The sequence below is a fragment of the Setaria viridis genome, chromosome 3 (genome assembly GCF_005286985.2).
Source record: "Setaria viridis chromosome 3, Setaria_viridis_v4.0, whole genome shotgun sequence".
NCBI lineage: Eukaryota > Viridiplantae > Streptophyta > Magnoliopsida > Poales > Poaceae > Setaria > Setaria viridis.
In genome coordinates this window covers 8,763,209-8,776,800 of record NC_048265.2, presented here as the reverse complement: position 1 = coordinate 8,776,800, position 13,592 = coordinate 8,763,209, and the positions used below count along the sequence as shown (strand labels likewise).

Genomic DNA, 13,592 nt, shown 5'->3' with positions numbered 1-13,592 from the left:
TGGACAGATGACCTTGTCATCAGCGATCATACACTCATTCTGTTTATGCCGTTGTAAGGATGGACTCTTTGAGATTATGTTATCTGTGATCCTGCAAAATTAAATTTTATTTATTTAGTATGCAATGATCACTAAGACGTACAGGCGGGCTTTGTTACTTTAAGAGCCTTTAGCATGCTTTGGAGAGAGGGAAAAGGCAACAGATGTATATATGCCACTCTTTCCCTTGCTCAAGTTGACATGGGAATTTAGAACGGACAAGCTCATGAGTTGCGGAGGAACCCGTGAGCGGATTGATGTGTGATTACCGGCATAAAAAAATAAAGCAATCGCAGGAGAAGCGAAGGACGGACTGAACTTGTGCACTGATCTGGACATCTGCAGGTGCGTATTCCAGTCAAACAAATGCAGTGTCGCATCTATGGCAAAGTAGGTTTGTTTGAAAGGCACAGATATTTTACTGAACCTGGTTCAATACAGATCACAGAAAGTGCAGGGTTGTCAAATAGCGACGAGGTAGTCCAAATCCCACCTTGCTGTTTCAGTTTCCGCCTCAAGCGTGCCCACTGGGAGCGTGTGAATGGTGTGATTGTGAAACGCCTACTCTACTCCATGGCTCGCCATATTCCGGTTTTCGTACTGCGATATGACAGGATTAGAGATGAGAATCTCAAACAGCATAAAGCTGTATGGCAATTCAGCGCTATGTGGGTTGTAGCAGATCAAATGGGTACAAGAACGAGGACGAACAACGAAAGGGTTGATGTTTTGGGGGGATTTCGATCGGTTTCCAGCACAGCGGTATGCATATATTGATATACCCTCCAATTTGAGAGCTGAAGATGCTCACTCACTGCACTGCACAAATCCTAACAGTCATGATGATTTTATTCTCTCATATAATCTCCATGGCCTGAAATCACCGGGAGTGCGGTATGGTTTCAGTCCGGAAAGAGAAAAATGCAGCGATCATGAACCTGTCAGAAATAATTTCTCCTACCGCCAAGCAGAATGGGAAAAGAAATATCGAGTTTGTTGTTGGTCAGGTATGGCGTCTGCTCCTCGAAATAAAAATTCCAAAGCATCAAAGACGTCGTTGTGTAGTCTAAGGAAGAAGGAATTTCATGGGCCAAGGCCCATTTATAAGTTTATCTCCTTCCATCCCACGGAAAGCCTACATAGCTTTCGGTGTTTGGGATTAGTGCCTGCAACCTCATCCGTCGGATCACGCATCCATCCTTTCTTCAACCCTACCACCTTGCTGCCGCCTCCTCCCAGTGCGTGCGCCGCCGCGGCACCCCTCCCCTGCGCCCGGCCGAGCTGCTCGCCTGCGCTGCCGCGCGCCGATGCGGCCGGTCCTCCTCGCGCCCCGCGCTTCTCCGGTGCGCCGCCCCGGCTCGCCCTCGCCGCCCCCGCGCTGCTCCCCTGCGCCGCCCCGGCTCGCCCTCCCCGCCACCGTGCTGCTCCGGTGCGCCGCCGCGGCTCGCCCTCCCCGCTACCCCGCTGCTCCCGTGCGCCGCCGCGGCTCGCCCATACGCCGCTTCCTTCCGCTCCATTCCCGCCCGGCACCGAAGAAGTTGAAGAAAATCTTCTTCAAAATGTTAGTGGTTGTTCCAAAAAAAAATGTTGAATCTATTGTTTGAATATGTTGAAACAAATGGTCAAAAATGTTGAATATGAATTTTTTTCTCAAAATGTTGAACCATGCTATGAAAAATGTTGAATCTACTATGGGCCGATGTTGATCTATCTTTTATGAAATGTTGAAATTAATATGTTAAAATGTTGATTTTTTAGTTGGGCTTAATGAGCTTTAAAGTTATAAAGCTTAACTGGCTGGTGGAAGGAGGCCCCTCCATCCCAAGTTGGATTGCACTGCTGCACCTAGTCAGGTCATGGAGATAAACCGCAATCATAGATTAAAAAAAAAACTACAATCATTGACTGTATTGCACTGCACTACTAGAACCATAGTGGCGTAGACGGCCACGTGCGCGTGGCTGACCAGCATGCAGTATGGTTTCAAGTTTTAACCCTAAATCCCCAAGAGCATGTTTGAATAGAAGAAAATTGGAAGGGAATGAAGGAGATTAAATTTAAAATGAACTAATTTTCTCTCCAATCCCTCCCATTCCACTTCAATCCATTAATATCAAATAAAGTTTAAGGAATCAAAAGAACTAAAGCCTTATCGATGCATCGATGAAGATTTGGAGGGGCATTACGTACGTACCTTGATGCCGTCGTCAGATCCAGCCGCCACCGGCCGGCGCGGATCAAAGCGGCGGCAGTTGGCGCCGGGTCACACGTACGCTTTTAGCGCGCGGCAGCTAGCGAATAGCGATCGCCGTCGACGTTTCCAGTTCGCGAGTGGGGGAGAATTCGAGTACGGAACCGGCAGCCCTGGGAGGAGCCGAGGAGGAGGACGCGCGTGTGAATCATGCATGCGGGCAGTTTCGTGGGCTCTCGGGCCTCGGTGGCCCAGAATCATCCTATTTCGGCCTTGCAATGCCAATGGGCGATATGTGCGGTACGCGCGCGCACACTTCTTTAGCGGCCGATGTGCCCCGCCAATGGCGATGATGGCAAGCGATGCGGTGTCGTGGAGCAGTGGACGGGGCCCGACGAGCGGAGGCGGAGGCACGCTTGGAGGAGAGCTGCAAGGGAGCAGAAGGTGCGCGTCCATTCTTAGCAAACCATCCTCCCATTCCCTCCTCTCCCTCCAGGCGCCGAAACCGCGGGAGAGGCCCAAAGGATGCGCACCAATTGAGGATCGCCGATCCGGACCCATGGAGCAGCTCCGCCAGGTGGGCGAGGCCCTCGGCGGCGTCACCGCGCTTATGTCCTTCGCCGACGACCTCCGCATCAACCCGCGCCAGTGCCGCCTCCTCGCCGACGCTTGCGCGCTCGCCTTCGCGTCCGTCGCCGCCGAGGTGCGCGCCCACCTCCGCTTCCGCGAGCGCGCGGCGAAGTGGAGGCCCCTGGAGGGGCCCCTACGTGAGCTCCACCGTGCCGTCCGCGACGCCGAGGGCTACGTCCGCCACTGCCTGGAGCCGCGCGACAGCTGGTGGGCGCGCGCCGCCGGGGCCACGCACGGCGCCGACTGCGTCGAGCAGCACCTGCACAGCCTGCTCTGGAGCGTCGCCGTCGTGATCGAGGCCGTCGAGGCCGTCTCGGAGGTGACCGGGTCCGACCCCGACGAGCTCGCCCGGAGGCGGCTGCTGTTCGCCAAGGACTACGACAGGGACATGCTCGACCCCAGGCTGTTCCGGCAGAGGCTCGGCGGGCGGTATCTGGCCACCCGCGAGCTCGCCGCCAGGATGGACACGGCGTGGAAGGAGGACAGGTGGCTCCTGTCCCAGCTCCTCGAGGAACGGAAGGACCCGGCGTCGACGGAAACGCTGACGCGGAACGAGCACCGGCTCGCCGACCTCCTGACGGCGCCGCGGGGGAAGGTGCACCCGGCGTCCCTGCTCCTGCATGGCGACTTCCACGTGCGAAGGCGCCTCGCGGGCAACCTCAAGGAGGTGCAGTGGATGGGGGAGGCCTTCGCGGTGAAGCACTTCGTCGGCGCCGACGCCGACGCCGTGGGCGCCGAGGTCGCGCTGCTCACACTGGTGTCGCACCCCAACGTGGCGCACTGCCGGTACTGCTTCCACGACGAGGACAAGAGGGAATTCTTCCTCCTCATGGACGAGCTCATGACCAAGGACCTGGCCTCCCACGTCAAGGAGGTGAACAGCGCCAAACGACGGGTGCCGCTCCCGCTCGTCGTCGTCGTCGACGCCATGCTGCAGATCGCGCGCGGCATGGAGTACCTGCACTCCAAGAAGATCTACCACGGGGACCTCAACCCGACCAACGTGCTCGTCAAGGCGCGGCACGCCGACGCGCACCTGCACGTCAAGGTCACCGGGTTCGGGCAGTCCGTCGTTGCCGCGGCCAGCCCAAGGCCGAGCCCGAGGGCATCGGCGAACGCGAACGCCAATAACGCCAGCGCCGCCGCCAACCCCTGCATCTGGTACGCGCCGGAGGTGCTGGAGCAGGAGGCGGCCAGGTGCAGCGAGAAGGCGGACGTGTACAGCTTCGCCATGGTCTGCTTCGAGCTCCTGACCGGCAAGATCCCGTTCGAGGACAACCACCTGCAGGGCGAGCACATGAGCAAGAACATCCGCGCCGGCGAGCGGCCGCTGTTCCCGTTCCAGGCGCCCAAGTACCTGACCAGCCTCACCAAGCGGTGCTGGCACGGCGACCCGGCGCAGCGCCCGGCGTTCGCGTCCATCTGCCGCGTCCTCCGCTACGTGAAGCGGTTCCTGGTCCTGAACCCCGCACCGGCGGACCAGCCCGACGCGCCGCCGCCCTTGCCACCGGTGGACTACCTCGAGGTGGAGGCGAGCCTGCTGAGGAGGTTCCCGGCGTGGCAGGCCGGGAGCGCGGCGCCGCGCGTCTCCGACGTGCCGTTCCAGATGTTCGCGTACAGGGTCGTGGAGAAGGAGAGGACCAGGGCGGCCATCCTGCACATCGCCAGGGACAAGGCTTCCGACTCCAGCAGCGACTGCAACTCGCTGTGCGGGGACGAGAGCGGCGGCAGCCTCGGCGCGGTGCTGTCGGACCCGGAGGCGCTGTCCGTGTCCAGCCGCGGCACGGTGCGGTCGCTGTCGGACCGGAGCGGCAGCAGGAAGGCGTCGCCGAGGAAGCTAGATCGCAGGATCACCGCCAGGCTAGCAGGCAAGCTTTCTGTCCATGTTGCTCCTTTCGCTGAGTGAGAGCTTCACCTCCACGTACGATGATGATGATATATGTGAGAATGATGGTGCAGGGCCGCCGCAGAAGTCCAAGTCGATGGGTGTGGTTAGGCAGCCGCCGCAGGTCATCAGGCGGACGCAGAGGATCAAGTCCGACGGCCATCTCAATTCTGCCGTGGTTCCGGCCAGACGGCGGCTCGTGTCCGTGGCCGCTTCAGGCGGGGGGCACCTTTCAGACTCCGAACTAGCCTAAGCAATGCTCAGGATGAGCGCTGTTGTATGTCGATGACAATTTTGTCCATTATTAGACCATTGATTCTATCTATGATAACCATACCTCACAGACCCAACACATGTTTGAAACTCTGAATAGAAGTTCAAAAACTAACGTTTATTGCAGCATTTCTTAGATCACGTACAGATATTAAGCAGACGAATAGACGAGTAAGCGCACAGTAACAGACTACAGCGAGCAGGCAAAGAAACTCATGCATAGGCCTACCGATTAGAGAACACTGAACGCTGTCAGCAGAAAAGAACACTGAACGCTGTCAGCAGAAAAAACACTGAACGCTGTCAGCAGAAAAAACAAAAACATGAATTGTGACGCTATCATCAGCAACCGCAAGAAACGCAACAGAGGCAAAGAAAAATCATTAGAATCAACTATTAGCAGCAAGCAATACCGCTTTTAAGTTCAATCTCCATACATCAACAAGGAATAGACTTTTTATGAGTTAGGCAAATGCTTTAACGCTTTACAGCCAACTTATTAATTTTCCACGATCCAGCAACAATTTTAGGACCGGAAGCCAGTAGCAGGATATATCAACATGGGCTAAGAGGCCCTGATGCTGAATAGAGCCGCAGTCATATCCTTCTACCTGCCCTGCCTACAAAAAACAGAACTCCCAACACCTACAAAAATAGCAGTCGATAACGCCCACCAGCACTACTCCAATCCCTCAGTCTGATATCCTCATCTCTACTCCTAGCACATCCTTCACAACCTCGTAAGTGACAAATGCAATGGCAATCGAGGGCACCACCTGAAGATGTTCAGACAAGGACAGAATATTAGAAACAGAAGTACTCAATGTTTTTTGAAACACCATGCAAAATATGAAAGCTTAAAAAATTGAAATGTCCATTTGAAATATTTACCTTCACTGAATTTGGCACAAGACCCTTGTACAGAGCACCGACGCCTTCATGACGAACAGTTTTCCTGAATGCATCGATCATACCATTGTACTGGAGTGCTTCTTTGCCTTGTCCAGTAACAATAGAATCAGCATGGCTCCAACCGACCATCTGCATTCTTCTCCTGATGACATCAAGAGGGTACGCAACAGTCTGGCCAATAGTTCCAGCCACAGCTCCACACCCAAGCCTTGTAACTACATGCAGCTCGTTACCATTTGCAAGCCCAAAAGGATTTGTCTGGAGCAGCCAGTCCTTGAGAGACTCATAAACAGCAAAGTTGAGGCCAACGTAAGGAACCTATGACGATCACAGAGCATAAAGTGGTTAGCACTAAGCGACGAATGCATAACTGGAGAGACTAATAGTTACAAGGAACTTACAACTCCGATTACAGATGGAAGCCACCCTCTGTATAAAGCACGGAAGCCTTCCTCACGGTAGACTGTGCCCAGTGCATGGAACATACCACGGTACTGGTAGGGAGACTTGTCTGTCTGCAGATGTGAGGTCAGAATCAGAAAAATAGCAAATGAAGAATACAAGTTCAAAGTACCACTAAAAACCATACAATACCTGAACGGTGATCCTACCCCTAACCATATCCATCGGGTAAGTAGCAGACATGGCTATGATACCAGCACAGGCTCCAGCTCCAAGGCGCAAGAGTGGACTAAGCTGAGCATCCTCTGCAACAAATAAATGTTGGATTCAGAATCTGAGCAGAAACTTTTGAACTGTGTGTAATCTCTAAACGCTAAAACATCACAAAGAGCAAGCATACTGTGTCTCAGGGAGCAGCAAATGGTATCACCATCTCACAGAACTGAACATTCAATGCCATGTTTTGGGCACCTCATGGATGCATAGAGGATGTAGACAGAGCAAACTACCAAGACTCACAAAAGACATGCTACTTTTTACCTGTTTCCACACTATATATGCAATACTGGAAAATGTTAAGCTAACTGAATGTTAGTTACCTATATGACAAGTCGCTCAAGAAAGAGCATGAGGGTGTGACACATCTTCAGGCTAAAGTTGGTGAGTAAATATAAGCTACATAATGTTTTCAGCCTTAAGCCATCAAGGGTGACACCAGTTGGGCAACACATAAAAGGCACATTGAAGGGTACAACTTAAAGGAGAAATTTTCTAGATGCTTGCAAGACATTTAAAACTGGCACGAACAGTGACTAAAAGTAGGGCTTGGCAAACCAAGCTTCTATGAAATGGGAATATCAAAAACTGGGAGCTGACTGCTGACCAAAACTAACAAAATGCATATATTTGAAAAATAAGATTCCTAGGCTATTATCATCAATTCTAGCAAAATATTTGGGTATAAAAAATTAAAAGGAAAAGGAGACTTTAATGACAGTACTTGTTCTCAGGGTAAAAAACTGAAAGAACCTATGAGATATGCATTAGCAAATTTTTTACAAAGTTGAGATTCCTTTCAACTTGTTCCACAATACAGGAAAGCCAATAGAACTGTAGTGGATAAATGAGTATGCAGGAAAACTTTTTTTGAGCATTAAGATAATAGCACAAAAGCATACCATCCCCGGTCCGCTGACGATAAGCCCACAAAATTCCCCTGTAAAACAAATAGAGGAAGGCAACAGCATTCAATTACTACTTTGATACATATGAATGGTGAGTAAAAAGAGAAATCTAGTAGCCAATTTCAGGACAGAACAGTGATCAGTCTGAAAATTACAAACAGTACGTAATTGGCACCAGAACATGACAACTTAAGAGTAACTGCAAAAAGGATACATACTTTGATGCCTGCTCGTAGCTAAAAAACTTCACAGCAGAGTTTGGAACGATCCTTGCACAATTGGTACCATTGCCCTTGAAAAGTCCACGGAGGCCCTCGGTTCTCCATATATACTTGAGACCTTGAATTGTACCGTTGTACTTGATACTGTGTGGATTTTGAACCTGCAAGTTAAGTGAGAGGTCAAATCCATGTAAAGTGGACATAATTTCCATGCAAATTGCATAAAAACGGTGTTAACTTTATCAACTGTTGAACTAGGATTGAGCAACAGGTGCAATATTTGTAACTTAACATTGCATCTAACAAATCACAATGCTTCAGCTTTCACAACAGTAGCAACTTATGTGCAACCAAAGCTAATGCCCTTGTGTTACAATAAAATTAAAACAGGGTCTTGCATTGCAACCGACAGAGCAAAATAGATAAATTGCATGGTAGAGATTCAGTTTGCATCTTGTCTCCATTTATTCTAGTATTAACAAATCTAAAATGCTGTTACCACATTAACCAGGAAACTATTTCATGGACAACCCATTTACGCAACTTCCTTATAACCCAAGTTTTTAGCTCCTTCAACTCCAAACGTACAAAGCAGGCTTATAACCCGGCGCAGTATACGATTGATTTTGAGACAGTAAAAATAACATAGGAAAACCAATTGACCGCATTATTTAGCATTCATGACACTAACAATTAAGTTTACAGAAGAAATTCACCTGGAGCAAGATTTTCAATCGTTCGAGCGGAGCAACAGCAGTACGTGACCTGCGTAAAATGTAAATAAAGTAACTTAGAGCACACATAGATGCCATCAATAGAAGCAGGCAAATAGTCTGTTTCATGAAAAATCCAAAATGTAGCACAACATATGCAAAGGATTAATTCATCAATATATCCTTAAGATATTCTTAGTTTACATGTGCGTTTTGAGTATGCAGTGTTAATGACCTAGACAAATAATAACATAGCAAAACAGTTTAAGCTCTGACATCAGCTGACTATAACACAATAATTTAACTATTCCTAACAAAGGAAGACAAGATCAAGTCGGTATAGTCTTCTACCAACCAAACATATATCACATAAAAGTAAGCACTAGTAGGCCTTAAGGGGTTCAGATGTAGATGATAACAATAACCGACAGGTGACCAGATGACAATATGAAGAACCAAAATACTTAAAATGCTGAATGCATCAAAACTAATTCCAAAAGAAATGAAAAGTAACAGGATACAGACATCAACTGGAAAATTTTGATGTAGGCGAATCATTCCTTTCCAGATGGATTTGCAGGCTACTGACCAAACCAAACAGACACATCACTATATCTAGAAGACAAGTTTAACAAATATTCAATAAAAATAACGACTCCAGTTGGGCAAACTTAATGTATAACACTAGATGCATCACTAAGAATTTAATAACAATCAAAAGGAAGTGACAAGCACTGAATTTAAGGTTAAACAAGCCAATATTTGGTTGTACACCAACTACGGCAAATTGACAAATATGCATCTGAATTTTTTTAACAATAGAATTTGTCTGGGCAATTAAATATTTGACTAATTAACCAAAATGATCCATCAGCAAATGGATTAGATCGTAGGGAAAAATAGCACATAAAAAAGTGAAAATTAAAATCTGGAGAACCAGTCTACTCCGTGGCATGATACTGACGGAAAATGCGTTTCCCCGCGTGGTATCTCAGTGAATCAGAACAAGTGACGAGTCAAGGAAACGAGATCTGAGTGGCTCGCGTGTAGGGTTTAAGCCCCGCGCGAATCCAACACAGATCACACGTGCCGCACCAACAATAACGCATGCCACGCCAATCACGCACACATCTCGTAGGCAAGCAGCACGGAAATCCTAAATTCCCTAAACCTTGCCACTCGACACCCTACACGGATCAAACACTGATCTAATAACAACAAAATCTTAGACAACAGAATCCAATCATGGAGGCACCTAGACCGACTGAATGGCACGCATGAGGACAAATCCAACCCCGAGACGACGACGAGAGGGAACAGGGAAGTGGTGCGAGGAAGAGCGGAGGAGGAATTGAGGGAACTCACACTCCCCCCGCGACGCCGCCGGCGACGAGCGACTTGCAGATGGTGAGGACCTGGTGGCCGGGCCCCTTGACCCCCTCGCGCGCGAGCTTGGCCTCCTCCGCCAGGTTGACGATGGTGGTGACGGCCGTGTCGCCCCTGCTCTTCCCCACCACGTCCTCCGATGCCATCTCTGCCCCCGCCCCGCGCGCGCCCCCCTCACCGCCCGGATCGCCCGCAGCTCGCCGCGCTGCCGAGGAGGAGGGTGGGGAGGAGGTGGTGGCCGAGACGGGCTCGGCACGGGCTGGGGTTTTGGCGGCGGCGGCGGCGGCGGCGGTGGAGGGGGGGGGGGTGTGGAGCGAGGGTGCGTGCGTGTGCAGTGAGGGGGCCGATGAACAGAATAGGCGATGGGTATTAAGCTGTTGGCCGTCTGGTTGGAGCCGCGATTAGCCCTCCCCGCTTTGGGGCGGAAATGCTACGTGCACGCGGGTGAGGCCTAGACTGTTCGTGCGTGTAGGGCCATCGAAGGAATGTTGGTGAGATGGGGACCACCTGGCAGGAATACAGGACCGGGGTGGGGTGAGTGCGTGGAGCATTTACGCGGCTCGGCAAACTGTGGGGGGTCGCGGACGGAAAGAACTCACCGTCCGTGCTCATCTGGCCGCGGGGATCATCATTGGGATGGACGAGGGGGACCCACAGGTCAGTGGGCCGTGAGCAGTGGATTAGTGCGTCAGGAGCTTAACGGAAACCTAGATCCGTCCGCGACGGCGTGCTCCCGCCCGGCCTGCTGGGCTCTTCCCATCAATGGCGGCCCTCTTCACGTAACTGGAAGCATATGAAAAATGTAACTGGATTTTGTAAAGAATTACGAAAAAAATGTTTGTGTCTTAGGTGTTGGATATCTGTGCATGTCAGATCCAAGCGTTTTCTGTTTGTTTACCAGACCTAGCATTGCGAATTGTGATTTGCACTTAAGTTTTGTGATATCTAAATTGTAGACCTACAATTTAGAGGGAGTACTACAAGTTGTTCTTTTCGCCTTACTTTTTTGTGGGGTTATAAGAGACAGAGCATTGCTTGGTTCGTAAGACTCGGGGAGTTTGGTGCCCAGATGGTTGGTGGGCATCATGTCTCGCGCCGTGGACACACACACACACTCCTGTTGCCTTCGACCACGCAACACTGCACGTCTACACCAGTGTACTGGGAAACGTACGAAACCTAACTTTGAACGAGTGTTCCTTCTTCAAATGCTTTGGTTCCGTCCTAGAAATTACGTGCAACCAAGCTGCTGAAAATTGCTTCTCGTGACCTTCTTTTTTCCAGTTTCGTTCCAGACATTTTTGGGCTGATATATACCATCATTACCAACCTCATATACTTTTTTTTGTTGCTGCTGCTGCTGCAGAGGTTTCTGTTGTTGAGTCGCCAAATTATCTGCAATTATGGCAGCTGGGAAAAGCTAAATCGATGCATCTCTTTCCGGAATTTGGACTTTGATCGGAGGCAGTAGATAGATGCGGACTGGAATTTGGCCTTTCTCGCCCGGTTGGGCCAAGCTCTTTGCGTTCACTGATCACGGTCACGCTTGCCGTTCAACAATCTTTGCATGGACCACAACGCCCACGCTCTGAAGCGCAACTGCAGCCAGACACGCGCGCAGGCAGCGGCGTTCCAAATAAACGCCGCGGGGCCCGCGCGCCCCCGGGAAAAAAACATGGACGCGGGACGCGTCCTGGATCACGAAAAATCGGGACGGGAGTGCTCCTCCTCTCGCCGCCGAGCGGGAAAATGGTCGACGTCGCGGTGGTGGCTGTGATATTCGTGGACGGGAGGGAGAGGGAGGGGGTGCTGGCATGTGACGCGACGCAACGCAACGCGCAGGGTTCTCTTTCTTCCGGCGATGGTGAAGTGGCCGGTCGGTCGCTGGCCACTTGGCCAGCGTCGTGGGGCGTGGCGGCCGGAGTAGTAGGAGGGGGATCGAGGGCCGTCGCTTTCCGCCTTCTCCAGAAGGCCAGAAAAAGGCCATAAGGCCGGGAAGCAAGTGGCAGCGGCGGGGACCGTATATTTTGGGCTGCGGATAAGGGAACGGATATGCCCACCAACGATAGTAACCTGCACTTTTCGTGATATAGTGGGCTGAGACAGCCCATGGGGAAAACAAAGAACGCATCGATTTTTGTTGGTGGGTTCGACGGGCTTATACCACAGTAAAGGTTCGATGGGCTTATCACAGTACTGCTAGTTGGCCCAAGAGCACTTTGGGATCCACTCAAAAAGCAGCGGCGGCGGCTGCAGCAATCAGCTTGTTCTCCGATCACGTACCTCTTCGGCCGGTCTTGTTCTCCGCCGCCTGCCGCCGTAGCCGCTTTTGACTCTGCAACATAAGGCTCACGTGATGACCGAGACCGAGCAAAGGTCCGGCCGTGGTCCATCCGTCCATTCCATTGCCTGAGGATTGAAAGTTTGGGCCTGAACGACGAAGCATCAGGACGAAACCAAATGCCTTGTACTCTCGTCAGAACACTCGCTAGTCACCAGCAAGGCAGCAACCTAGCCACTTGTTTTCTGTTTGAAAGTAAGGCTACATTACAGCATCCAGGCTTGTCGTGTGTATATGGATGCTGGCATTATTTCTTATTATTTTTTTTGAAAACTTATGGATGCTGCCATGCTGCTCCAAAATAAGGCCATCATGGCGTCATGTCCGTCTGTTTCGCTGGGGTAGTAGGGACCCGGGAACTGGACTTGCTGCACCCAATTCAGTGCATGGCCATGCATCGACGTCAACAAACATGACGTCATGGATCGCCCGACACAGACACCGTACGGTCAGGGAGGCAGGGCAGGACAGGGCTCATCAGTTCGCCAGCCAAACCGCAGTATGTGTTTGTACGTACGCTGGAAAAAGACTCGAAGCCGGTGTGTTAAGGTCACTCCACGCGAAGAGTACGACTACGAGGGATCAGCCATGACCACTAATCGATGGTCAGAAATCAGAGCTGCAAAGTACGGTTTGGGTGAAGAAAAACAGCTGCGAGTACCGTCTGTGTTGAGAAACAACTCCAGGCTCCAGGTAGAGTACCTCTCAGTTGACGGTGCCATCGTCCTAGGGTGCAGTACCAGCTCGTCTGATCATTCTCAACTGAGCATTAAGACACAGCTAGCTCGCACTGATCGGTACTAGATAGCACTCGTATACTAAAAGTACAGTGCCAAGAGAAAGACAGGCTACTCTACGAGACTAGGGTCCCGTTTTCTTCCACTAATTTATTTTTAGCACCCGTCACATCGAATGCTTAGATACTAATTAGGAGTATTAAACGTATTTACAAAATCCATTACATAAGACGAATCTAAACGGCGAGACAAATCTATTAAGCCTAATTAGTCCATGATTTGACAATGTGTTGCTACAGTAAACATTTGCTAATGATGGATTAATTAGGCGTAATTAGGCTTAATAGATTCATCTCGCCGTTTAGATTCGTCTTATGTAATGGGTTTTGTAAATAGTCTACGTTTAATACTCCTAATCAGTATCTAAACATTCGATGTGACATGTGCTAAAAATAAGTCAGTGGAAGAAAACGCCAGTACAGTACTGTAGTGTGGTACACAGGACATTGAAAACCAGGGAATCTTTTTAGGAGATGCCGGGCCGGGCCACGTGATTCATGCTTCATTTCTCCGTTCTACGTATGTTTTAATGGGGGCGCCGTTGATACCTGCATGTTACCCAACAAATTAAACGCTCTTCAATTCTATACGCTTCCATCATGTGTGCTTGGTCGGCAC

At 50.5% G+C, this 13,592-nt stretch overlaps 2 protein-coding genes across 2 annotated transcripts; one reads left to right on the top strand and one right to left on the bottom strand.

Moving 5' to 3' along the window:
• The first annotated feature begins 1,807 nt into the window (after nt 1–1,807).
• LOC117849002 (uncharacterized) lies at nt 1,808–4,877 on the top strand. Its single transcript, XM_072292659.1, has one exon. It carries the CDS (start codon nt 2,238–2,240, stop codon nt 4,764–4,766), a length of 2,529 nt encoding a protein of 842 aa, XP_072148760.1. The 5' UTR covers nt 1,808–2,237; the 3' UTR covers nt 4,767–4,877.
• Nucleotides 4,878–5,384: 507 nt separating this feature from the next.
• LOC117849518 (mitochondrial adenine nucleotide transporter ADNT1) lies at nt 5,385–10,154 on the bottom strand. Its single transcript, XM_034731089.2, has 8 exons — nt 9,816–10,154; nt 8,454–8,502; nt 7,735–7,898; nt 7,511–7,548; nt 6,525–6,637; nt 6,332–6,445; nt 5,910–6,248; nt 5,385–5,794 (listed from the first exon to the last, which is right to left on the bottom strand). The coding sequence occupies exons 1-8, from the start codon at nt 9,980–9,982 to the stop codon at nt 5,711–5,713; spliced, it is 1,068 nt and encodes a 355-aa protein (XP_034586980.1). The 5' UTR covers nt 9,983–10,154; the 3' UTR covers nt 5,385–5,710.
• Between the last annotated feature and the right edge of the window lie 3,438 nt (nt 10,155–13,592).